General features: G+C 37.7%; 1 protein-coding gene across 1 annotated transcript in view; it reads right to left on the minus strand.

The window, feature by feature from the left end:
- LOC134805132 (lachesin-like) overlaps positions 1 to 27,814 on the minus strand; it is an 84,491-nt gene that overhangs the window by 18,709 nt on the left and 37,968 nt on the right. The window contains exons 3-4 of the mRNA XM_063778434.1: positions 19,137 to 19,264; positions 11,430 to 11,615 (exon numbers count right to left, since the gene is read on the minus strand). Coding sequence (XP_063634504.1) covers positions 11,430 to 11,615; positions 19,137 to 19,264 — 314 coding nt within the window. The remainder of the gene's footprint in view (positions 1 to 11,429; positions 11,616 to 19,136; positions 19,265 to 27,814) is intronic.

A 27,814-nucleotide genomic window follows, 5' to 3' on the forward strand; every position in this document is an offset into this window, starting at 1 on the left:
CTTTTTGGGGGGTAGGCTCGGTACGATCTCGTGACTACCGGGCCAAATCAGCTTTGTTTGACTTTAGGAACAAGCGGCATCGCCTGAGACAAAAGTGCATACTCACTGCACTCACTTAGCGTACGACATCAAGTTCGAAAAAGATATTGAATTCTACAAGGATTTTCAAATAGACATCTATTAGACATCTTTTAGACATCACCAAGATACGATAACGATATGTTTAAGATCTAACCTGTCAAATTTGACATTTGCGCGATTCTGGAGATACTGTTGAACGATTTCCACAGGATATGACTTAGAGATCCAATTCACATCTAATAGATATCTTACTCTATCTAACGAAAAAGTGACATTGGTTGCCCGAATTGCGCTGCAAAAGATAACTAGTTGATATCTAAACTATAACGTATCTAGAATGGATCTAGTACGTGTCGTCTCTTGTGAATATCTTGAAGTTCGAATACGGCAGTTGATCTCGAAAACTATTACTTAAATCTATTTACAGAGACAATTCTAGTCTCGTATTGTAACAAATGTAGTCTACCTACTTTAAAAACGTCCTGAGAAAGTACCTACTCTCAAAAACTAATCCGAAATTTTCGCGGTATTTTTCGATTTTTGACTATGTTGCGTTCGGCGCTCGAGGTCACAAACTTGGATTTTTCATTGAGCCAACATCAAACAAGTCTGCACAAAAATCATAACTACCGGATTTGACGCAAATGAACCACGTTACAAAAGTCGACAAAGTTACTGGATTAAATTGTTATTTTTGACACTTTTTTGCACAACAAATCCGATTCCTAATAAAAGTGTACAGACCCCAGTGTTTAAGCACATGATATCAACATTACAGTGATTGACCCAACGACATTGTCAGAAAAATGTATCTAACTGACAGATCCAAATATTATCAATCTTTATATGAGATGTCCAACCGATTTTTCTTAAGTTAATATTCCATTCACGGCTCCGGTGTCAGGTTTGATTAAAGTAAGTAATCACGGGGCGTTTGCAAGTCACGTTTCTTTTCCTCGTCACGCTGCGCGCCTTGGTCGGCCGTATGCCGCGTAGGCATCAACAGGTAAGCGAGGCATTTGTTATCCTACAAAAATATTTCACTTGAGTTAGGTCAACACGAAAGACGCAGGGAACTTAACAAGATGGAAAGCAACTCGTACGTGCAAAAACGCTTGCCTATTTATCTGTTTATTTCCAGCTTCCAGCTTTGTGTGTACCATTCTGTGCTAACGAAAAAAATATTCTAGATTAGAAAACTTGTATTTGTTGCCTTAAAACTGTTAATGTAATAATGCTGATTTGATAAACATCAATACGATGCAGAGATCAACCACTAATTATCAAAAATACACGTAGATTATGAAATTTTTACCGTGCTCAGTACCTACACTTACCTAAGTGTTATTGCAAAAAAAATCTTACTAGACATACTTATGTTCAATTGTTCATAGGCAACACTGAAAGTTCTTAGAAAAGGCCACTCAGAGATCACGTAACATAAAGAGGCATTTAGTTTAAGAAAGTATAACTCATTAGTACATTACGATACAAGTGCGAAAAGTAGGAAGGAAGTGTTTTAAATCGACACGAGTTGCGAATTACCTTTTCGCACGTATATTGTACAACGTTTTACAGTACATATAGCCCTTTAAATTTTCGACATATGCACGTATAGTGCTAGTTACCGCACTAGTGCGATAATTGGCACATTACGTAACTATGTCGTAAATTGAAAGGGTCATAGAACACTGCGCCGCGCCGGGCCCCGTCGCGCTGCAGTTCTTATGAAGTTGATTTCAATTTCACTGGCAGTCATTTAATCTACAAATAAGAGTGCTGGAGTAGAAAAAAGGTATAAAGAAGCAAGCACCACGGGTTTCAAAAAGTTAGTAATCTCCCGAAGGAAAATACACAGAGCAGCTGATACTTCGCTTAAAAACCGTGTCACTTATCGAAATCGAATCTGTAAAATCTAGAAAAATAAAATTTAGAACTAAAACACTCTATTATAATGAAAGACAAACGCTTTGCGCGATGTATCTTGACGCCAGCGCCATCTAGCGTGCATTTTGGGGAGATGTTCTTTATTGGAAGTGGTGTTAAAGTTATAATTTTACAAATGATATGCCTCTTTTTGTTATATGATCTCTAAGCGCCACTTGCACCATCCGCATCCCACTAACCCGGGGTTAACCAGTTAAACCATTAACCTAGTGTCAAATTGTACTTGTAACCATGGTAACTCCATGTTTAACCCGTTAACCCCGGGTTAATGAATGGTGCAAGTGGCCCTAAGTGGCCGTTTCTATAACTTTCAGTGTTAACTATGAATTATCACATCAAATTTAAGGTTTGTATGTATGCAAGTCATGTCTGTCGTAGGTAAAACGCTACTGCTTGCCAGCGTAAGGTGACAGTCCATTTCCAACGACAGCTGCACTACTGTTCATTTTACTATGGAATTTGACAATAACACCGACGCGTTCAGTACCAGTAGTGCAGCTGCGGTCAGAAATGGAATGGTAAGTACCATTAGTCGATGTGTAAACGATGTTATGACGCCGCATTACTCACCAAAGCGCTGGGGCCGTTTTTCCTGGTAATAACGATTCGTTTCCGAAACGCGGTGCGTCTAATTACTTATTTTCAGGCTTGCAGTGCTCGTCCCCGACCGACGGAAAGATAAATGATTAAAACATAACTTTTTATATTTACAAATACTAATTAACCTCATTCACATGTAGGTATATATTTAAATTATACGCATTTCTTGAATATACAGGATATATATTCAAATTATACGCAATTCTGTAGCAACTACGCCAAGTGGACGGAAACAGGCACTGGACGGTAAACTGACGCAATGACCCTATATAACTTACGAGCGTGAATTATTAAGAGAACTTTTCAAAGAAATTAATATTTTACCTGTAGCTTCCATATTTATATGATAGTATTAATTATGTTGTTAAGAATCTATACTCCTTCACTAAGAATTCTGATGTCCATAACTATAACACTACAAATAATAAGTTTTTGGCAAAAAAATCATTTTTGGTACAAGCTTTTATCGCTGACTGTACTTTTCTTACGACAGACAACTAATACTCATCGAGACAATTCTAAAAACCCCTAACACAATTAGGTTGCGTTGTTTCATCACGGAGTTCCTATGGCCACCTCCTGTCTCCATCATCAGATCAGTTCGACAGTACCATATTATTGTATTGTCATCAGAGCTACATACAGCTGCCAATTTTCATGACGCTACGATCCTTGGAAGATGGTTAAATTAGTTACCTTAGATTCCATTACATGTTAGTTACATACAGGTCGACCTAATAAAAGCTTGTTAAAAATAAGTTTGCTATCAGAAAGTTTCGTGTCCATAAGGTACAAAAGTCATTCGTTGGGCAATGCATTCATTTTTATAACAAGTTACCTGAGAATGCTTTAAGATTACCCTTTCCAGCTCTTAAGAATTACTTTAAAAAGCCATCGATGTTGAAGGCTTATTACAGAGTCGAGGACTACTTGACAGACAAACATGCATGGTCCAAACCAGAAACTGTAATAATGTGTAGAGTTATAGGTGAGACATCTCAGATAAGAAAACAATATTTTATGTAGGTATCTCGTAACAATCAGTCAGATTTATATAATATGTATTCTGATTTCTTTTATTTATTTTATTTTATTTTCCTTTTGTAAGAATTTAATATGTTTTGTGAAAGAGCTACGTATTTGTATGATTTCATGTACATATTTTTTTAAATCAAATTTATATAAAACTGTACCTACTGTGTATACCTACTTATTTACTCGTAATGCATGATAATTATAAGATGTAATGTTTTGAAAAGATGTGTCCCGCCGAGTTTGTTGCCGGTCCCATATTGGGATACCCTCCTCCAATTGAGGGGGGATTTAAATCTTCTCGAGGCAGAGGCGTAGGGTTGGAGCCGGTGTAGTTTTATTTGACGTTCATAAGCGCATTGTAATATGCCTACTTGAAAAACTATATTTTATCTTTATCTTATCTTTACCTATAAAATGTATTATGAATGACCAACAAAATCTATAAGAAAGGTAAAATATTAGTAAATAATTCTTGAAAGTGCAACTAAGTTACTAAGTGTAAATGTCAAAAAATATAATAAATATACATATCTAGATTATCAACAAATAATATAAAAAAAAACCTTGGAAATAGTAACTCAATAATATACTTACACAATACAAGCTTAAGCATAATCCTTTGAGTATAATAAATCCCGTTGGTACGGAGCTAAACCTTGCCACAATATAGAAGCGGCTCTGGGTTTTAGGCGGCCGCTTTAAAGCCATGGTTTGGCTTTATGTTATTAAAGTAAAGGCCAGATATTTATGTTAGAGGTACGGTGGGCGCAGCGGGGTAACATTTTACAGCTCCGAGCTGGATTCCTTCGAGCAGTCTGACAAATTCCTCGAGCGCCCGAGTAAAGTGTTTGTTACGGCGTTAGTTGCAACATCAGGAGGCAACTATGTGTCGAAGAATGTGTTTACGGTGCCAAGAATGGAGCTCCTTAGCGAAGGGGATTCATATCGTAGGGGCTGCCTGTGAGCTACTTAGCGGAGAAAGGATGAAGCCATTCATTACACAATTGGCAAATTAATAATTATTTAACACATTCAGGCCAAGAATCCGACTGTCGGGTACGCTGTTCGTAGCGACTACGCGCTACATACGGCAAAACCGTGGCTACGCGCTACGAGCGTTTTAATTTCTAAAATTGGACAGGTGAATGATCATAGTTACAATGTGTAATAAAAAATATTTATAATTTGTGTAACGACAACATGGATGTCGTATTCAAATCAGGAATAAGTAAGAAAATACATTTTTCGTCATAAAACTTAAACACTAGACTATAGATAGTAGTCTGCCAGTTCTTAAACACCTACATCCAAAATCATAATACATCCAATAATGTAAGTTAAGTTCCATATACCTATCATCTGTAGTCTTCATCATACAACCATCACTCCATCACATTGGTGGTTTTCAAGAGAAAATATTTGAGTTGCTTAAGAAAACACCTAAATCATCTATCTACATACATATGACTTTAAAAATTAAGGAGTTCACTCAATTCCTCGTGGATCACATTATTAGATCAAAACCAAATTGATATGGACCTTGGATATAAATAGTTTCAAACAAAAAAAGAATTACTCATATCGGACCACGAGGCTCGGAACAATCAGTGAACATACATAAAGAAGCCACAAGCGAATACAGAACCTATTCTTGCAATTGAAGCCGGTTAAAAACAGAGGAAACAGAGCATATTAAGTGTGCATCACAAAATGGATCCAACTCAGCCTAATGCTAGCTGTAAAATAAGCGCGGGTCTTCTGTACGACTTTGTTTTGCAACTTGCAAACCTAATTTGCCCGTATTCAAATACAATACAATACAATAGCTTCTTTCAAGAAAAAAATCTACCCTTATGTGGATATTATTAAAGAATAATACAGCGCAAAACGTTAATAATTCAATACTTTACCGAAGAATTCTCAAAGTACTTTGTTGTATTACAGTTTTGTTTTCTAGGAGGTCGTTCAAAGAATGTTAGCGATTTAAAATTTGCCGTTGTTTACAAGTCCGGGAGAAATCGTGGAGCTGAAAAATATAGATAATAAGTGGAACATTTACGAGTATCTATCATGAACGGCTAGCGGCTTCGAGTTCTGCGATGTAAACATTTCGCAAACGGGACTTTAATCCTGGTCATAAAAGTAATCCGCCCATAAAGCTACGCGACGATGGACGACATAAGGGTAGGGATTTACTCTCGAAAAGATCCTGAAGTAATTAAGATAAAATATCAAGAGGTTTTGATTGTAACCGCCGGGAGCAATTCGGCTGCTCGCTCGTTTTTCATTCGGTGCTCATATAGAGTTAATCCCCGAGCATGCAATAAAGCTCTTAAATTATTTGTGTTCCCGGCAAAATTACCCATATTGAAAATACCCTCTGGTGCCAACAGATCCGTTCCTACTTATGAATAAAGCGTTAAATTTTGTGAGCCTTTTCGAACCTATAAATAATTCTTGTTAAGCCTAATGGACTTAAGAACTGTTGGCTGTATCTTGATTAGCAATTACTCTACCGAAATTGTTTCGTTAGAGTATTTGGTATAGGATTTTATCGAACTATCGAGGGAAGCGAAGCGAAGTTCTTACTTTCAACATCGAAGCTAGGGGCACCTCTCGGCATTGCCAAGATTTTTGAAGTTTGTTCCGCGATAAATTTGGTACATTTGTTTCAATTTCAATTAAATTAGGTAAAAGCGTAGATTAGTCTAAATATTATATTTTTTAGTTCTAACACGATCAAGAGGTTATCGATCTAGAAGGCCAAAACGCGGTTTGATGAGGGCTCTTACTATACTGGTCAACTTGTTTGCAGGAAAGTATGTTGAAGAGTAGGTACATGGGTAAGGTATATGGACCGTTGTCTGGTATTGACCAGACCATTGTGTGATGTGTAGGTACAAAAGAAACGTGGCGTATTAGATCGCAAGGTGATGGTATATCAAACATTAGTAGAGTGACTTGAGGGTTGACCCTTCCATAGTAATTGGCCACTCTGAAGAAGGCAGATAGTCTTATTCATTCGAGTTCAATACTTCTATTGCATTGTTAAGAGTGCCCAATTACTATGGAGGGGCCAATAAGTTAAATTTCTGATCTGATCATGACAAAAATTTATACCTGAGGACCCGAAAGGCCGCTTAATACAGAGATCTACAACGTACAAACAGCAACACTCTTAACTGTTCATCAGTGTACCTTATTACAATAGCCATAAGGTCCACCGATGGACAGTTAATAGTGTGGGCGATGGTACAAGATTGCCTATCAAACATCAAAAGTGCGACCAAAATGTCAAGTTTAGTATGAAATAAAATGAGATTAGGTACGTAAATTATTTTCTGCCATATTGTGATTACTTACGTATACCCATTTTTTTATAGCCTATATTGTGTCCCACTGCTGGGCAAAGGCCTCTCCTGTCTTTCGCCACTCGTCACGGCTTTGTGCATGCTCATTATTTTTTAATAGCCAAATAATAATATAAGGGTTAATAGTTAGGTCATATAAGCGCTCTTCGCATAAAGAACCCTAATAAACATAGCGAGTGGCGTTTTTAATTAAAATGCAGTTTTAACAATTTGTAAGTTTTAGTGCCGAATCAATCGCGATGATTAAAATGGTGCCTAAAAAGTTACGAGGTACCTAATGTTTTTGGTTTGTGCATAATTTCAACATGTCGGCGCGTCAACTGGGACGGGACGGGAAAAGGGTTAGAATGAAAAAATAAGCTCGTCCATCACCGCCTCTGTCAACAGGGCTCGCCATCAATGCCGCAAAAACAATTAGTAGGTCAATATTTATTTAATCGCCTCAACCGGTCGCCATGAAAGATTACCCCGACATCTGAACAGATAATACTCGCATAGCTGGTAAGATACTCTTAACTAAAATAAAATTTCTGAGAAATTAGTTAATTTTTTTATTGGGATTTTAACATAGAGATTGGGATTACAACATACAACATATTATTTATATACAAAACATGCTGCGACGAGTAATATTTACCTGGAGCCCTAATCTTATTCATGCACTGACATTTAAAGATAGGTACCTATTCATGTAAATAATTACTGCACATCAATATTTGGTTCTTGAACAGTTGTAAAATCTGAGAATAAACCGTACCCATTCGAATATTACTTAGGTATAAAACTTTTCTACGAATCCTCTCTCCGAATTAAACCTTGCATTGGAAAATGGGAAATTATTAATATTTAATCATACCTACATACACTATGTGTCTACCTACCTTAATCATCATTATTTTGTAAAAGATTACCCATTGAATAGCGGCTTACATTCTTTTTAAATTCGGTATTCCGTATAGCGGTAAGAGCGTGCGACTTTCAATCCGGAGGTCGCGGGTTCAAACCCCGGCTCGTACCAATGAGTTTTTCGGAACTTATGTACGAAATATCATTTGATATTTACCAGTCGCTTTTCGGTGAAGGAAAACATCGTGAGGAAACCGGACTAATCCCAATAAGACCTAGTTTACCCTCTGGGTTGGAAGGTCAGATGGCAGTCGCTTTCGTAAAAACTAGTGCCTACGCCAATTCTCGGGATTAGTTGTCAAGCGGACCCCAGGCTCCCATGAGGCGTGGCAAAATGCCAGGATAACGCGAGGAAAATGATGACTGTAGAAAGTTATCTGGTAGATCCCTCAAATTTGTCTTCTTACTTCAGAAGTGTAACACCCGGTATGCAAATAGAAAAAGGCTTTTCCTCCCCGCTGTAATATCGAACCTAAGTCAACACACAGACGCGACAAGGCAAGGTGAGCAATTCGCTAGTTATATCCTACACTTAATATGGGGATTCATATTTATGTTTCTATTTATAATGAAACAAATTAATTACCGCGCGTTTGAATTGCAAGCAGGGTTTTAAGAAGCCATTTTCGTCCTGAATTACATGTGAAGTATGAAATATATCGCTTGAGCTTATGTATATAATGGCTTCAGAGGGATTTAAATCTCTAGTAATTAGTAGGATTCTAAGAATATTATGTTTAAGAGCGTTTAATTTAACACATAACAATGTGACGCTTGAAATTCTACCATAACAATAGCAAATTTCCACAGACATAGCGGAGAGTATTCGAGCACGTTACAGTTGTCACCGAGGGCATTTGGAAAGTTGTCTCTGTCGCATGAAGATGTCGCGGTGGCATTCCAGCCGCCCCTCTTTGGCAAGCGCGTGCATAGCTCGACTTGACGAAATTCCGGGCCGACCCGTGAGCAGCACAACTATTATATACGGCCTTCAAAGCAATATCCTAGAGCCGCTTGAAATATTTATTTTTGACCTTTTGGATCATCAACTGATTGGATTGGATTAGTTACTTACATAATATGCCTACATTATATTTTTATCTCCCTTGTACTCGAAAATGTTCACCTTATTGTAGCAAAAAAATTAAATATAATTATGTTTTTTAAACGTACAAAATTTTCAACTTAAGTTATTAATTTGATACGATGTTTTCATCTCTGTTCTACCTCTATATAGCACAACCCACGATTTATGACTTACGACCACCACACCTTAAAAGGGACCTTATTGTCGATGTCGATTTGATACTATATAAACTAACTTATTTATTAAACAAAACTAAATTTAAACTAAAAACTAAATTACTAGGTAAATAAAACGAAAATGTAATTGGTCCACTTTGGCAAGGTGTCGAAGATGCTAGCAGCATTTCCCCACGGTATTGTGATACTGATACGTTGCGCGAGGAAGCTGCCAGCTCTTCGGTTAGGTACCAGTGATATCGACCAGTCATTAAAAGCTGGAGAGCGTTAGGACCCCACTAAAAAGCCAAGGGTCTCAAACTCAAATAGCATAAAAATACACTCAGCGCCGATACTTTTAGAGTTCAAGTTCTTCGGCCGATTTAGCCGCCGCACATGCTTGATTTCTGGTTTCAGTGAGGTGGGAAGGGACCAGTGACTGTAGCGTCCCACACTAAGCATCCTTCCAAAACTCCACGGAACCACGGACATCGTCCGGTCTCTTGCCGTCGTATCTTCGCATTCACATCGTCCGACAAAAACTAATATCATCCACGAATTGCCATTTTCTGGCCTATGCAATAATGTACTAATAGTCCGGGAGCCCAAGAGGGGATTTTTGTAGTTACTCGAGCGCGTCAGATTAATATATTAGTGATATCTTGCTACCCCGTGGAGTTTACCTTAACCACTTAGCCTTCTATGTTGAGCAGTTAGTTGGTGGGGGGTTTAACAAATCGTTAATCAAATTGTGGGTTTGGTAATTTTAGTCCAAATTATGCTTTAATTGTGATATTACAAAATCTGACAATTATATGTAAATACGCATTTCCTTAATCTGACGGTTACAATGTGAAAATCGGTCGTCGAACTTGTGATCGTCAGATTAAGGAAATGCGTACAAATAAATGTGTAAAGCAAGTAAAGCAAGTAAATTTTATTTTAAAGATACTCTAAGTAAGCGAAAATGTCTGCACTTTATTTGGAGGCCTCATATGTGGTGTTCTGTAAACTTCTAAATATATTCTCTAGTAAAGCAAACGTCCTCTGTGTACGAGGTTTACCAAGTTAACGTCTGCGGTGAGCTGCCGCCAGTTAGGTACCGCTGACCGTCTAAAAAATATGCATATGTATATATCTTGAAGGATCTTTGGTATAATTTTCAGTACAGGGTTCCTGCTCCGTCCTCGCATTCGAACGCTTTGATATGTCGTCTCGTGCCTCTGACTCTTTTGGAGACGGCTCTTATTGAAGAAATTTGGACTTTAACTTGCTGAGCAAAGAAACTATTGAAAAAAATCAAGAAGAGTGAAGTAAAAAACAAACACCAAACGAAGCTCCTAGCCGGCGACTAGCAACGTGACGTCGTTTTGGCGCAGTTCAAAATGCAAGCCGGCGACCAGATCGATTGCATAAATTTTAATATTAGCCGTGGCATGGATCGCCAGCATCCTGCTCGCGTACTGGATTGGAAACTGATTATAATTACCATTCATCTGATAAGCTATTCGACGCTCTAATCATCAAATGGAACTGTTGCATTAATTACCTTCCGGTATTGTTATCGAGCGAGCGAGCGTAGCGAAGCTAAGTTCTTACATTAACTCGAGGTTAGGGGCCCGGTATTTCGAAGTTTTTAAATTTTGGATAGTTTGTTCAGCGATAACTTTAGTACATTATAAATGGAATTAAGTAACTAAAAGCGTAGATAAGGCTATTATTTTTTACATCTAACACGAGCAGCATCGGTCAAGGGGTAATGGAGCTACAAGGCCCTAAAGCGATTTGATGAGGGGTCCTGCTATGCTGTGCTGGTTCAATTCTTTGCAAGAATGTATGCGTGGCCTTAGTATAGGTACCTAGGTACCGTTGTCTGGTCAATGGTAGTGAAGACACTGGAAACTAGGCGTATTAGGTAACATATATGTACAAAATAGTAGATATGAGTATTACTGCTGCAACATCAATTTTGATATTTACTTACAGCAGTAATGAAGTCGCCAGTATTCTGGCCCTGCTATACAGCTGACAGTCCATTTCTGTCAGAAATGTCAAAATTCAGCGTCTCAGGTGAGACTCCAACTCGCGACTCCAGGATACCAGCCCGCCGCTCTACCAACTGAGCCGAATCGAGACATGGGTAGCCATTGACCGCAAACATTTCCACCATATCCTTTATATGGTTTATAGAGGTTTATTGCTAAGTGGAATTTGGTCTAGACATGAAAATATTAAATTGTCACATACCTGACTCATCATAGGGTCCGTATTAACTTGACACATGTAGGTGCCAGAGTCCTCCGGATCCACGTTGCTGATGTACAGTTTCCACGTGTTGTGGCCGTTATGGGTGACGGACAACCGTGGGTTCAGCGTCACCATGTGTGTGTGTATCGCTAAGATCGTCTTTGTGTCTGACTTGATCCACGCCACCTAAAAATGTTTGATATAAAGTACAAAAGATACTTAAAATAAATAAAACTAAAGAAACCTACAATGTCTCATGTTACATCGTAATGAACCCTGTACCGTACCACGATTCTTATAATTATAATTTTGAAAGGGTTCGTGGTCCATAAGTATTGAAATTTAGAAATAAAGACGTACAATAAATGAATGGAATCTCATACTCTGGTAAAACATGTAGGTACCTAGTATGAATATAAAAAATGGAAAATTGTAACACTTAGGTTTTACTTTAACGGTAAAGTCTTGGGCCACGCACGCAGTACCAAAAGTTGTCCTTTAAAGATTTGTAATTTAATTTTATCCTGAGAACCGCCTGACACGTTTTGAATTCAGAAAGTTACCTACTTTCGTTTGGGATAAAACGTATACGTGTACAGCACGCTTTCAAAACAGAAATGCTAGGAAACTTTCAGTCCAGTTTGTTTTGAAGTTTTTGAACATATTTTCCTACATCAGTTCAGTATATTTTTACATGGAAAAAAGACAATGTTAACATTAAAACCTAATTTAAGTTTGTTATCTTTTTAGGTACCTACCTACAGTACCTACTTTTAGTTCTCACTCACTCTCATTTCTACAAATTATTGTTCAAATGGATAAAACAACAGACTTTTAATACACTTTAAAAAATATTACATCAATAACTAATTAATGTTTTTTGACCATGCTATATTAGCCAGTTGAGCAATTGGCCCCAAGTAAAATCCTGATTCCAAGTTTGTTAAAAGTAAACTGCTGTCAACCACGTTCATGGTAACTGAGGATATTTACTTTAATAAACATATAATTTTATAAAAATATTTTCTATGATGTAAATATCCAGGGAGGAAAATGAGGTATGGACTATGTTTGTATGGAGTTTGTCTTTCCTCTTAATACATTTTGTCCAGACGAAATAGCAAATTTCAAGATCGTTTCGCCTACGAGTATTTTTTTTATTTAGAACACAAACAGTAATAATAAACATATTTACTACATATCATCATATTAAATATATGTATTATGTTGTACACAATGTACAGAAACTGAGAGGTGATACAAACAGACCTGGAGGTTCATTAAACACAATATTAATAAAATAAAAAATTAATTAATTAAAAATTAAAAAACACGACTGCGAAAAAGCGAACTGAAAAGACAAAAATAATTTTTAGTTGTGTTAGTTACTCAACTTAATGAATGTAAAAAATTATTAGAATATGAGTGTTTAGTGAAGGTTATAAACAACAAACGCAAAAGTTTTATGCCCATTTAGGATCGTGACTGTGCCTGTGTATTTTATTTCAATTGCAGTCGGGGACCTTTTAAATGGGAAAATGTCAATACATCAAGGTCCCCGACTGCAATTGAAATAAAATACACAGGCACAGTCACGATCCTAAATGAGCATAAAACTTTTGCGTTTGTTGTTTATAACCTTCACTAAACACTCATATTCTAATAATTTTTTACATTCATTAAGTTGAGTAACTAACACAACTAAAAATTATTTTTGTCTTTTCAGTTCGCTTTTTCGCAGTCGTGTTTTTTAATTTTTAATTAATTAATTTTATTTTATACTTTTTAGAATTTTTATATTTTATACTTTTTAAAATGTTTACATTCATTAAGTTGAGTAACTAACACAACTAAAAAATATTTTTATCTTTTCAGTTCGCTTTTTCGCAGTCGTGTTTTTTAAATTTTAATTTATTTAATTAATTTTGGGGTCATGATTTCTTTACTAACCATTTGAAGTCACTTTATATTACTTTTGCGAAGGCGTCCTCAGTACAGAAAGGCACGCAGAGCGCCGCATATATCGGGCTACGCCCGACTCCTTTGGAACGCGTACAGTGCGTCACGAACGTCGGGCTACGCCCGACGCTTTCAGTAAGAGGGCACTGAAGGCGTCTTGGTAAGCGTACAGCGTGTCACGTACGTGGCCTACGCCCGACACTTAGTATGAGAGAGTCGAAGGCGCCTGGCTTTGGACCGAGTGCAGCGCGCCACGTACGTCGGGCTACATCCGACTCTTTTACTATTAGGGCGCCGAAGGCGCCCGGATTTAGAACGCGTACAACGCGCCTCGTACACGCCCGACGCTTTGAGTAAGAGGGCGCCGAAGGCGCCCGGCTTTGGTAAGCGTACAGCGTGTCACGTACGTCGGGCTATGCCCGACATTTAGTATGAGAGAGTCGAAGGTGCCTGGCTTTGGACCGAGTGCAGCGCGTCACGTACGTCGGGCTACATCCGACTCTTTTACTATAAGGGCGCCGAAGGCGCCCGGCTTTAGAACGCGTATAACGTGCCTCGTACACGCCCGACGCTTTGAGTAAGAGGGCGCCGAAGGCGCCCGGCTTTGGTAAGTGTACACCGTGTCACGTAAGTCGGGCAAGCCCGACACTTTTAGTATGAGAATGTTGAAGGCGACTGGCTTTGGACCGCGTGCAGCGCGCCACGTACGTCGGGCTACGCCCGACGCTTTGAGTATGAGGCCGGCTTTGGTAATCATACAGCGTGTCACGCTACGCCCGATACTTTTAATATGAGAGAGTCGAAGGCACCTGGCCTACGCCCGACACTTTTAGTATGAGAAAGTAGAAATCGCCTGGCTTTGGACCGCGCACAGCGCGCCACGTACGTCGGGCTACGCCCGACTCTTTTAGTATGAGGGCGCCGAAGGCGCCCGGCTTTGGAACGCGTACAACGCGCCACGTACGTCGGGCTACGGCCGACGCTTTGAGTATGAGGGCACCGAAGGCGCCCGGCTTTGGTAAGCGTATAGCGTGTCACGTACGTGTGGCTACGCCTGACCCTTTTAGTGTGGGGGCGCCTTTGGCGCCTGGCTTTGGACCAAGTGCATATACTTGGACAAGTTGCAGGAAGCGCACATCTTTCTTAAGCTCTGAGCCGTAGGCCCTACGTGGAGCTCACCCTTCGGCTTTAAAAAAATGTCATCATCATAAATGTTAAAATTAAATCAAACCTCCTTCTTTCTTTCCCCTGTCCTTATCCCACGTTATGTGGGATCGGCACAACATGTTTTTCTCTTCCATTCTCCTCTGTCTTTCGTCTCCTCAGCACTCACTCCTTTCTTTCTCATATCCTCTTACACACAATCCATCTATCGTTTTTTGGGTCTACCATACGCTCTCCGTCCATCAACATTCATCCCTAACATTATTTTGCCTATATGGCATTCATCCCTCCTCATTACATGCCCATACCACGCTAACCTAGTACTCCTCATTTTCTCCGTTACTGGAGCTACTTTCAAACTTCCTCTTATATAGGTACTCATGAAATTTTGATATTGAACAACATTTGAAAATTAAATCAAACCATACGGTTATAATGATACTTTCAAGATTTGTTCTGCCAAAGTCGGTGCAGAGTTAGCTTAGACGGACTCTGCATCGTATCGATTAATAAATAGAAGTTATATTTTAAACTTTTCGATTCCATAAGCGCAATTACGAACATGTTTTAAAAACTGTGAGTAGTATGTACCTAATATACATAATATAATTATATTTTTTTACGATCAGCGGTCAAACCCTTTCCTTTTATTTTAATAAGTACCTATCCCATTCAATAATAATATTTGGTTTTATGAGATTAGCTTCTCTTAACATATTTTGTCAATTCTTACTTTCTCAAAATGAAACTTAAACCCACATGTTGCATATACAGTGTGTTTTTTTTAAGTGGGACAGTATGGGGAAATCCTAAAGTATAAGAGATACAGGGAAACTGTCTTAGGAAACATTAGGTACTTTTTTGTGAAAAAAAAATTGGTATAGTCAAAATTTTGGTCAAGTGTGAGTTGTCCCTAAAAATGATTAATTTTGATGAAATTTTTTTTTGACGCACATCTACTCAGTTTTATGAGGGGATCATTTTATTGTATGGGAAGAAAAAAATCGGGACAGCAGAAGTTAGGTAAATTTAATAAAATAATTTTACATTAAAGTAAATGTTCAAAGTGGCCTCCCTCTTGTCGAATGCAGGCACGAGCGCGTTTCAGAACACCTCTGGTAGCTTTAGACAAGGCGTTGTGATGTATGTTGTTCAAATGATAATGCACTGCGTCTTTTAACTCTTGTACCGAGTTGTAAGTATCTGCATAAATTCGACCTTTAAGGTACCCCCAAATGAAAAAATCCAACGGTGTTAAATCGGGTGAACGTGGTGGCCATTTAATAGGGCCATTTGTGCCCATCCAGCGATCAAGAAAATGTTCATTTAAAAACTGTTTCGTAGCAATACTATTGTGGGCAGGGGCGCCGTCTTGTTGGTAGATGATATTATTCAAATTATTTAATGGAATTGCCATATCTACTAAATCCACAGCCATGTTTAATATTTCCTGATATTTTTGACTATTCAATGTTCCATGGTAAATTTTAATGGCAAAGATTTTATTATCTAATATTGCACACCAACAATTAAAGGAAAAGCGGACCTGGTTATGGGTTGCCGTAGTTCGGAAGGGGTTTGTACGTGCCCAAAAATGATTATTTTTTCTATTGTACATGCCATTGTTTGAAAAATTGCATTCATCTGTCCAAATAATCCGGCTTGGAAAAGACGGGTTTCTAATCGAGCATGCTACAAACCACTGGCAAAATGCTAATCTCCGGTCAGTGTCTCCTGGAAGCAATGCTTGTACAAGATGACCTTCTATGTAACACTTGTACTTGTAAGCCTTCAATACCTTTCGTACTGTAGATTTATGCACACCGATAGTGTTAGCAGCTTCCCTCAATGAGGCTTTTGGGTAGGCTTCAAAATATCCTAAGATTGCGATAGTTGTAAATTCATTTATTACTGTGGCTCGTCTCTTCCGTTTTAATTTAAAACAGCCTCCCTTTCTTAAATTTTTCACCAGTTTGTCAAAAATTTTGCGGTCCGGTTGATCGCGGTCCGGATAACGTTCCCGATACCACTGTAACGCATTCACAGAGCTACGATAATTTACAAAATACGCTTCAATTAAATCTACTTTATGCGAGTTTGGTAATTCCATGACGAAAACTTAACATAATGTTAACTTTAAACAATGAAATATCAAGTAAAATACTGTTTGTTTCAAGAAGTTCCAAATTTAAAATTTGTTTTTTTTTTAAATTAGATTTGTAAGGTAAGGCTCGCGTAAGAATATCTTAAAGTATTTTAATCCTTTTTAAACCAAATAAAGTGTTCCAAATTCAAATGTAAAACTGGAATAGGCAATATTTTTTAAATAAAAACCTTGCAGTGGGCAGTGGTTTTCAATTTACACGGGTTGTAAAAATGAAAACGATTTTCTTAAATTTGACTAACTTCTGCTGTCCCGATTTTTTTCTTCCCATACAATAAAATGATCCCCTCATGAAACTGAGTAGATGTGCGTCAAAAAAAAATTTCATCAAAATTAATCATTTTTAGGGACAACTCACACTTGACCAAAATTTTGACTATACCATTTTTTTTTTCACAAAAAAGTACCTAATGTTTCCTAAGACAGTTTCCCTGTATCTCTTATACTTTGGGATTTCCCCATACTGTCCCACTTAAAAAAAACACACTGTATATTATCAATCGGCTTTCAAAGCCCTTCATTTTGATACCCTACTCAATAGGTTTGCACGATATTTTTTTCTAAAGGTTGCGTAATATGACGTATTAAGTCCGCCATATTGTTTTTATAATGACGTCACATAGCCTATGTTACCCGGGATGACGTAAGGATTCTAATGATGTATCATACGTCTAAATCGGTTAAGGCATTCAGAAGTTAAGGTGGAATAAAGAAACTCACATACATACAAACATGAATGCTGAAAACAATACACTCTTTTTGTTTGGGCAGTCGTGTAAAAAGTAGGTAAGAACAACGTAGTAAGTAATTTAAGAATACACAACTAAGCATACAATCTCAAGGAACAATGAAAACGGGCCACACTGTGTAGTAATTGTAACAATAACTGTAAGTAACAAACAGACAGACATTAGGCACTAAAAGAGTTTACGTTTCACAAGCATTTTTAGACTAGACAAGGAATTATTAAAAGGATCAATATCGAACAAATGTTTATTATAGAAACTGGGGACTCGTCTGAAAAAGGTATGTCTAGCATAGTTCTTACGAGAAAAGCTCACATGGAATAAAGATCTAGGTCGTAAGGGGAGACGGGGACAACCAAACGTCACTAATTTTAGGAGATCAGGACAGTTGATGTTACCTTTAAGAATTTTAAACAGAAACATAATATCTAAGTCATTTCTACCATTAAGGAGAGAAGGGACAAAAAAGTGCTTAGCCGCTAATGCTGAATTTTCAAAATATGTACCAGTTCTGTAAGCTAATGATTTCAAGAAAATGTTTTGTATCCTCTCCAAACGGTCAATGTGGACTTTGTACTGAGGTGACCAAACTATGCTACCAAATTCAAGGATAATTCTAACTAGAGAATAAAATAATAACTTATAGGTATTTGGCCGTTTGAAAGGCTGCCCAATACGAAGGATCATCCCTATCTTTTTATAAGCACGTTTACACTAATTATCTATATGCAAAATATAGTTTAATTGAGAGTCCATGGTAACACCCAAGTCCCTGATGGATTATACCCGTGCTATGAATTTACCAGATAAAGTGTACTTGAAAGTTATCGGATTTAGTTTTCGGCTAAAACTAATAATGAAACATTTTTCAGTGTTTAGGAACAAGTGATTATCTGTACAATATTGAACAAAATTATCTAAGTCTTAAGAGTAATAATATACATTTGGGGCACTATCAATGAAAAGGGACCTTATTGTCGATGGCGCTTACGCCGCACAGCGTTGGCGGCATTGTACTTACTCGTATATCGGAGCATCGTTAATAACGGCGTAAGCGCCATCGACAATAAGGTCCAATTTGATTCAAAATGATCTAATAGTACATTATTGTCGAGGCTCGGAAGTAGCTACTTGCAGGCTGAGGATTCGTTTTAAACGGACGACCTTGGGAGTCCGTTTAATTGAATCCGAAGCCAGCAAGTAGCCTTCCAGCCGAGTCATATATAGTGCTTTTCTCAAAAATGGTGCGAGAAATATAAATATCATAGAAATATTTTACAAAAGCAACTTTCTTACGTATATATTTTCACAGAAAAAAGTAGAAATAATTGAAAAAATAAGGTTTGCCGCCTTTTTATTTTTTTAATAAAAAAATAGAAGTGTATTTTTCTGCCGAAAATACGTCAACCTATTTGAGACAGCTAAATAGTCGCGGTACTAATCATCTGTTTGGCTGTTTAATGGGCCTGTGCCTTCATTTGATATGGCCATTTCAACTTTTAAAAAGTTTGGAACTCGACAAATAATGGAATTTGTATGCAACATTGCAGTCCCAAAATCGAGACTGCAATGTTTTTAACTTTTTAATTTTTGACTGACCATAAACTACGCGCTTCGCAACCTATTTTTTAAACGGCAAAGTCGACTTTGCCGTCCATTTTTGAGAAAACTTACTTTATACTTGCCCAGCCTGTTAACAGTACATGTGAAGTACACCTCCCTGCCCTGTGCTACCGTTAAATTTTCCAAGGGTGACAGGAACTCCGGCTCCTTTTCATTATACCCCGATACTTGCAGCTGGCCTGTGAAAAATTAATTTCATTCCATTATTATTGAAAAGTTTAGTGAAAGCTTTAGCTTAAACTTTTGTGTTAGGTACGAGTTTTTAGCTAAATGTAAGTTTTTAGTAAAAGTAAGTATTAAGTAATAGTAGAAATTTTCTATAGGTCCACCACTTACATATCTTAGGCGGTTGGTAAAACAAATGGGCGGTGATTTTATAGTAAAAGCTAGCTGAGTCTTGGGTTTAAAACTAGTTAATACGAGTATAACACATTTAGCTTCATGCAGTCAAGCCTTCAACCAGTTTGTAGCTAGCCTCAGTTAAATGATAGACATATACATACAGTACTTGTCTCGGGAGTATGTCTGGCAATTCTGTTATAAATTTAACTGTTTATTTTTTCTCTAAGAAAAATAAATAACTGCAAATCGGGACACAGTAGGTACTTTTCAGGGTTCCGTACCCGAAGGGGAAAAACGGTACCCTATTACTAAGACTCCGCTGTCCGTCCGTTTGTCTGTCACCAGGCTGTATCTCATGAACCGTGATAGCTAGGCATAGGCAGTTAAAATTTTCACAGATGATGTAGTTCTGTTGCCGCTATAACAACAAATACTAAAAACAGAATATAATAAATATTTAAGTGGGGCTCTCATACAACATACGTGATTTTTTCGCCGTTTTTTGCGTAAACGGAACCCTTCGTGCGCGAGTCTGACTCGCACTTGGCCGGTTTTTTGTTTACTTATATGTTCCTCGATTTTTTGAACACGGTAGAACCCATTTTGCATAGGTACCATTATTTTTCTGTTTGAAAACTTTATAACTTCATAATTTGTTTCCACTCCATTGTTATCAAGTCAGGATAATATGATGGTGGGATTTTTGCTTTCAGAAAGCATCAGTATAATGTGACCTTAAATTGTTTTGTGAAATCGGTTTTTATTTGTTAACATTATTATCAATCAATATATATATATATATTTATTTCAGACCAAAATTACAGTCCATATTTGTTAGTTATGTACAATACTATTTAGTTATATCTATGTTAGTTTATCCTAGTCCTATCCTAATAAAAACTTAAAAATTACTATTTACAGTCCTGGTACTTAGGAGCATGCAGCGACACCCAATTATTACACTGCATAGGGACTCAAATGCTTAGTTTTGATTAAATACATTTCCTATTTGTTTATACATTGATTACACATACTAATTTGTAATTCGAATTTAAATTGTTGCATAAACCTACACTAATTTAAAAAGCCACATCGGTAGTCATATCCGATTGCCATTTGGCTCATTTGCAATACGAAAACAGTAAAATCAGCTATATTTTCAGTGTAAAGCAAATACAAACAAGAATCGCAGGTCAGATTGGCCTCTCGGATTGGTTTAAATTGGGTCAGTCTAGCACAAACAGAGTGAGGATATTGCTGACGATACAGGAATGGATATCAATCGATCTAACATCGTTGGATAGGGCACTGGAACCAGAATGTAAATGCGCCACTGTAAAATGTGGCGAACTATTTAAATACCTACCTGTGTCAACTGCTTCCACTACTTAAAAACATTTGGCTGCCATATTATTATTTTTGGCTTCTTTCTGTACTAACTTTAGATTAAGTTAAGTGCGATTTCAAAATCTAAAGTGCCTTTCTAAACATATTTGAAAAAACGAATATGACAGGTTCAAAGACATTAAGAATTAGGGGAGGGGAGCCCAAAGTGAGCACCTTAAGAGGAACTGCGAAAAAAGTATGCTGAAAATATCAGTAACACTTAACTTTGAATGCTATTTAAAGCTGAATTTATCGTAGTTTAATTATACATACTTCAATATTCTGCAAAGTTTAGGAAAACTAATAAAAATAACGAATTACGAAAAGTTTACTTTTGCTCGCTTTGCCCGAGGCGGGGCCTAAAGCGAGCACAAAGGGGGCAAAATGAGCACACTTCATTCATGCAATAACCATACAATATTTTTTTGGAGATAAGGACAGAAACTACGTCGATCACATCAATAAGACTCTAATGATTTGATATAGACTTTAATCAGAGTCAAAACGTAAGAAATTTAACAATAAATGGTACTTCTTACCAAACATACCTACAACATAGGTAAGTACTTTAAATTGTCACAGCCTTGACAAAAATTCTTATTCTTCTTAAAAACATATACTTTTCATCAAACAAACATTTATTTTATCTTATATATCTTGACATGTGTCACAGTAAAATGATTCAATACCAATATAAGTTGTGCAGTTTTCAAGTGCCTACAACTTGCATTATGTGGGCACATGCTCACTTTGCCCTGCCCGCTTTGCCTTTTCAACCAAACCCACATTGTACTCAAACCTAACGTTCAAATATTTCGCGTACATATGAATATATTACCTAAACAAAAAGCTAAATAACTGTCAATCCATACTACAATTAACGTTTTTCAACAACGTCCTCACAAATCCACAAAACACTCGATACATACCTTGTATTTTTCATATCTGAACTTATCAAATCGTAATTTTGGTCACTATGACACACACGGTCACTAACAGTGGCGGTGGGCAATTGTGGGAGACAGAGCGTGGCGGGGCGGATATCTCCACGCAGTCACACCGCTATTGCTGTTATATTTTCAAGGTGAGCACCAGTGCTCGCTTTGAGCAGTATGCTCGCTTTGGGCCCCCCTCCCATCATCTCGGTTAAATTTGAATCCGTTCACCACTACACACACATTCGTATCGCTACGCCTCTTTTTATGAGTGAGCAGTGAATGAGTTTAACTTAACTCATAAAGGATGACTCACACTAGATCGGTCCGGGTTCGGGCCGATGCGTCCGATACTTCGTTATCTATACAAAGCCTCGGTGATCACGTGATGATTTCTATAGAAAGCTTAGTGTCGAAGGCCGCGGCCCGGACACGGACCGTTGTAGCGTGAGTTTTACTTGAGTAATAAGTTAGTACATTTACTGCTAAGCTACGCTTGCAGCGGTACGAGTACGTGTAGACATAAATATAATGTTTCATGATCAGCGTGGAATTGGTTTATCGATAAAAAGATCGTAGATAGCCCCCAGTGAGGCTTATCGGAGCCTTACTAACTCGATTATTCTTTTGTTTTTTTTTTGTGTATGTAACAAACAATAAAAACAAACATCCGGGAGTTCAATGGCTTTACAAATGGGAATAGGCATTGAATGAATTAAAAACCTGAATTCCATCGTAATTACTACCTAAGGTCGCCTCCAGAATCTCGCGAACTAAATTGACATGAGTTTCACAAATAAAATGATACCAGGAATAGCAAAGAAAAATAGTTACGGTATATGTCGATAAAATGATATCGATAAGTAAGATATTGCACTTACTACCCACGTGATAATTGTTTAGGGGTCACAAACGATTTCGATTAATATGAACCCACCAAAAACATAAATGTAAAAAAGGAGAGCCAAGTTCAATACAAAAATTATGCTTGGCTGTGGGCTTCGCCGCAAAAAGGATGGAGTAGACATGTGCGCCGCGCCGCCGCGCCGCCGCCGTCGACGATTTTTCCACGCCGCCGCCGCCGATAGATTTGACCGGCGTATAATCGGCGTGGGAAATTTTGATACCTAACATATCTTATTGCCTTTTGCGTAGTGAGTAGATAGTATCAGACATATAATTTGAAGATCCTTATGCTTTTTCGCTTATTATTTGCCAGTGAACCAAATTAGCATCATTTTTGTCGTTGCGGTGTTAGCTGTGATAACGATTTAGCGTTAATTTAAACAAGATCTAGTTTCTGGATCACAGGTTATTATTTGATATTTTATCGCACAGCTTTTTTTGTAGAACGCATTTTGTTTTAGTCTCTTGATTGTCAATTTAATCAGTGAACTAAAGTCAAGAAAATTGCAGGTATGCATATCCTAGGACATAAAAATGCTATTTTCTTCTTAGAATCTCCAGCCAGCATTCACTACGATTATAATTGCATATTTTATGATATCTCGTGTGATGCTGGTGACACGCATAAGGGTCATCATATGATAGATATGGTTTGATTTATTTATCATATAATATACAATTTCATTTAATTTTAAAACAATCAACACGCAATCAATTCTTAGTCATTTTATCGTGATTATCGGCTTCTTTACTTAACAATATATATTTCAATCAAAATTATAAAAGTCAGGTTAAGCAATTACACTTATAGGAACTTAAATCACCAAGGGTCATCACTAAGCTACCAGTAAAGAAAACAAAGTAGACCTTAATATTCCATAAAACTCTTTTATGAAATACAATGTATTATCTCATAAAAAGTTTTTCAAGCGATTTTACGTTAGATGGCTCGTCTATCAAATCTTTGGGTAGTCGCTCGCAGTATGTAGGTCTGAAGACACGCGGGTTTCACCTGCCAGTGCCATGCGACACAGGACACTTCAAAGACATTCTGTTGAGCGAATCAACCTGGCGTTTACTTTCGAAAACGATGACATCTTTATTCTAAGGTTAGTAAGAAATGGTTGCCAAATGCCAAGTGACGTGATGGGATATAATTTTCGACAATAATTTAGAAAACACTCATATTATGTTTTGGATAGCCTAGTAAATACTCAGAAAGCTTTAATGTAATTGTAGAGTTTCTACAGCCACATTCTCATGCAATATCAAAAATTATGCCACGCCGATTTCACGCCGATCACGCCGCCGCCGCCGATCAAAAAATCATCGGACGCCGCCGCCGATGATTTTGCCATCGGCGCACATCTCTAGGATGGAGATGTAAATGAGTGCCAAGTTCAAAATCCAAATATGTATTTATAGGAACAAAATAACGTTATGATACTTATAACAATTGCTGTTATTTAAAAAAATGTGAGATCTTAAAGTAGGTTAGATTTGACTTGGCCAGTTTTTATCAGAATTAAAATTTATTTATTATATTTATATGAGCCTAGAGTTTCCCACTGCTGGGCAAAGGCCTCCCTCCCCCCTTTCCACGTATCCCGGTTTTGACCCGTCTCCCACCAGTTCCTGTCAAAGGAGTCGAGGTCATCTCGCCAACACCTTCGAGGTTTGCCGCGACCCCGGGTTTGATGTGGGACCCAATTGGTTGCTGTTTTAGCCCACAAGTCATCCGGCATACGGCAAACGTGTCCCGCCCAGTCCCACTTCAGCTTGGCGGCTGTTTCAGCCACATCAGCTATTTGGGTTTTGGAGCGTAGTATAGTGTTTCTGATGCGATCGGTCAACTTCACGCCGAGAATACTACGCTCCATGGCGCGTTGACAAACCTTGAGGGTGGATTTCTGAACTTTTGTCAAGGACCAAGTCTGTGCTCCATAGGTCAGGATGGGAAGAATGCACATGTCCATGAGCTTTCGTTTTAGAGAAATAGGGAAATCTCCCTTCATTTGCTCTTTCATAGACCAATAGCTTTTCCAGGCACTTCCGGTTATATATATATATATGTTGAATAACTTTATAAAATGACTGATGTATGTAATGAAAACTGGCCAAGTCAAATCTAACGTACTTTAAGATCTCACATTTTTTTAAATAACAGCAATTGTTATAAGTATCATAACGTTATTTTGTTCCTATAAATACATATTTGGATTTTGCATAGAACTTGGCACTCATTTACATCTCCATTCTTTTTGCGGCGAAGCCCACAGCCATGCATAATTTTTGTATTGAGCTTGGCTCTCCTTTTTTACATACCTATATGTTTTTGGTGGGATATCATTACTTTTTGTAAAGAAAACTAGGCAGGTATTGAGATTTAATGTTTTTTCTTGCGTGTTGGCCGGTTGTTTAGCGCGTATTACAAGTTTTTTGTATGGGGACACCACTTATTTTTTGACTTAAGTTTATTTTTATATTTCTGTTATATAGCAAATATAATAATAAATATATTGGGATAGTTTCATGCTAGTAACGGTTACAACGCTGCAATAAAAAAAAAATTGTATGCCCCCCCCCCCTATTTTTTAACATTTTTTTTTTTAGATTTTTTCCTACGCTTACATACAATAACCGAGCTGGATTCCAAATTTCATCCTTCTAGGTCATCTGGAAGTAGGTTAGGTTTAGGTACTATATGTCAGTCACAATAAATAAATTTTTTTTTGTATGGGGACCCCCCCTATTTTTTAACTTTTTTTTATTTTTTGATTTTTTCCTACGCTTACATACAATCACCGAGCTGGATTCCAAATTTCATCCTTCTAGGTCATCTGGAATTAGGTTAGGTTTAGGTACTATATGTCAGTCAGTCAGTGGTAAAATTTACGACTTTATGACCTTCATATCTTTATAACCGTTTGAGCTAACTTCATGAAATTTGGGCTTTTAGATGTCCTTATGGATATAATTAAATACACGTAGTTTTATGTGTTTACGTTAAAGAGGTTTTGAGTTATAGAAGGGTCAAAAGTGGCACCAAGTGGTTCGTGTAATATTACACTCGGCGCTGGCTAGCCAGTTCCTTTGCTTGAACTTGGCTTGACACGCTGCCGCGTATCTAGACGTGACGAGAAAAGTGTTTGATTCGATTGTAAGATTGTGACGTTACCGTTCAAATCAGGAGGTGCGGATGCCAAATTGACAAATTTCAATTAGTATGCACGTTTGGGGGCAAGTTGTTTATTTCAAGAGCTCGGATGTCGTCATAAATCTAAAATTGGTGATTTAATTTTGTATATGTGGCCGGTAGATTCAGGGCAGTGGTCTTTACAATCGAAGCAATAGGGATCACCGAGACGATTTAATTTTTGCGTCCACACCACACAAATTAAATGAGAAATTAATCACATTGTACGAAATATTTCCCCGTCTGGGCTGGCCTTATCTGTATTTTGAGCCAAAATCACTGTTTCTATGTTATCACCTAGCTTGTTACTCTAGCTGTAAGTTTTCCTAACAAATAAAACAAAATAAATAAAATAAAATATTTATTTAATTACAATATGTTTATCCCAATATCCTTGTCTCTATTACTATAAAATTGCACAATTTCGAAATACCAAATAACAGTTGTAAAATAACTTAACAAAATTACTTAAAGATTCATTTTAACTGACCGCAAAACAGTAGCGCCCCTAGCGGTGAATTCTCGCGATATTCTCTAATTCAAACTTTTTTGAAAATATCGATATGAACAGCACTGGCCAAACTGTGGTATCATTTGTGCACATTGACCTGTCAATTTAGTTCGCGAGATTCTGGAGGCAACTTTAGCGCATGTACGAGACATGATGATTTTAATCAGCATGTATAAAAAGTAGCAAGTAAGTAGGTAGCTAAGCAATCCAGGTGTATTGTACGCAGATCATTTGGAACACCTCACTGGTTTAGCCGGTATGCTGGGCACTGTACAATCAGCCGTAAAAGTGCATGGCGAATTTATTCATAATTTCTCCATGCAATTTCGTAGCTACTGTAGCTACTGCCTTGCGAGGTTTTTGTTATTTACATAAGTAATTTTCATAATTGATTATAATTACCATTTACTTTTAACGCTGCTCCACAAAACAAGCAAATCTTAAATAAGTTACCGTTACTATTCAGTATTTAATTATACTCCGTGGCTTGCACGCCACGGTACGCTTTTCCAATAAGCTTTCGACATAGCAGGACGCAGGCTTTAGCGTCTGCCGATGCTGGCTAAACCCTGTGATATACCATGCCCGATTCGGTTTCGGCGTTTGGCATTCCAACGATTAGGAACATACTGGAATCGAGAAAGGTTGGTTAAAAAGGGTCACACTAAATGTCCCATACTGCGACATCAAAACGATTAATGGCACCGTGAGGGAATCAGGGGATTTTAGAACACGTAATATTTTCGTTCAATTTAGCTAATGCTTAGGTCAGTTGGAAATTAACGTTTCGCTTAAAGTCGAGAGCCACGTGGCAGTCAAATAAAATAGATTTTCGTGTTGACTTTCTATTAGGTAAATACCTACCTATTTGTAAACAATATTTTAGGTATCTAAGGAATGCAAGTTTATTGACATTATATATATACATACATTATGTTAATGTTAATGTATAAATTATATATATACATTATCTAAGAAAATTTCAGTGCGCCACGAAAATAATCAGTATTTTATACCTAATTTATTTGATAATATAAATTTTAAAGGTTTTAGTTTTTAAGTTTTGTATGTACCTGCGACATACAAAACTTAAAAACTTAAACCCGTTCTGAGCCATGCCGGGTCCAAAGGTCCCCATCACACTGGCAGCGTTACCCCGCTGTATGGCGATGGAGACCTGTTGGACAAGCCATGACTCAGAACGGGGGGTCATTCCCCTTTTCCCTTAGGCGCTTGCCGAGCTCTCTAAATAGCTCGCGTGCCTCCCGTCCCCAGGGCCCGGCTGTCTCGACGGCAACGGGCACGAAGTCGTAGTTGGCTCCCAAGGCAAAGTATTTTTGGTGCTTGTTTTTGGCGGCAGTCTCTGCCGCTGAGCCTGCCGACTTGGCGGTGTGTCCTACATGGGACGCAGCAAATGTACTCACACAAGTTGCGTCCCATATAAGACACCGCC

This window comes from Cydia splendana, chromosome 2 (assembly GCF_910591565.1).
Source record: "Cydia splendana chromosome 2, ilCydSple1.2, whole genome shotgun sequence".
Taxonomy (NCBI): Eukaryota; Metazoa; Arthropoda; class Insecta; order Lepidoptera; family Tortricidae; genus Cydia; species Cydia splendana.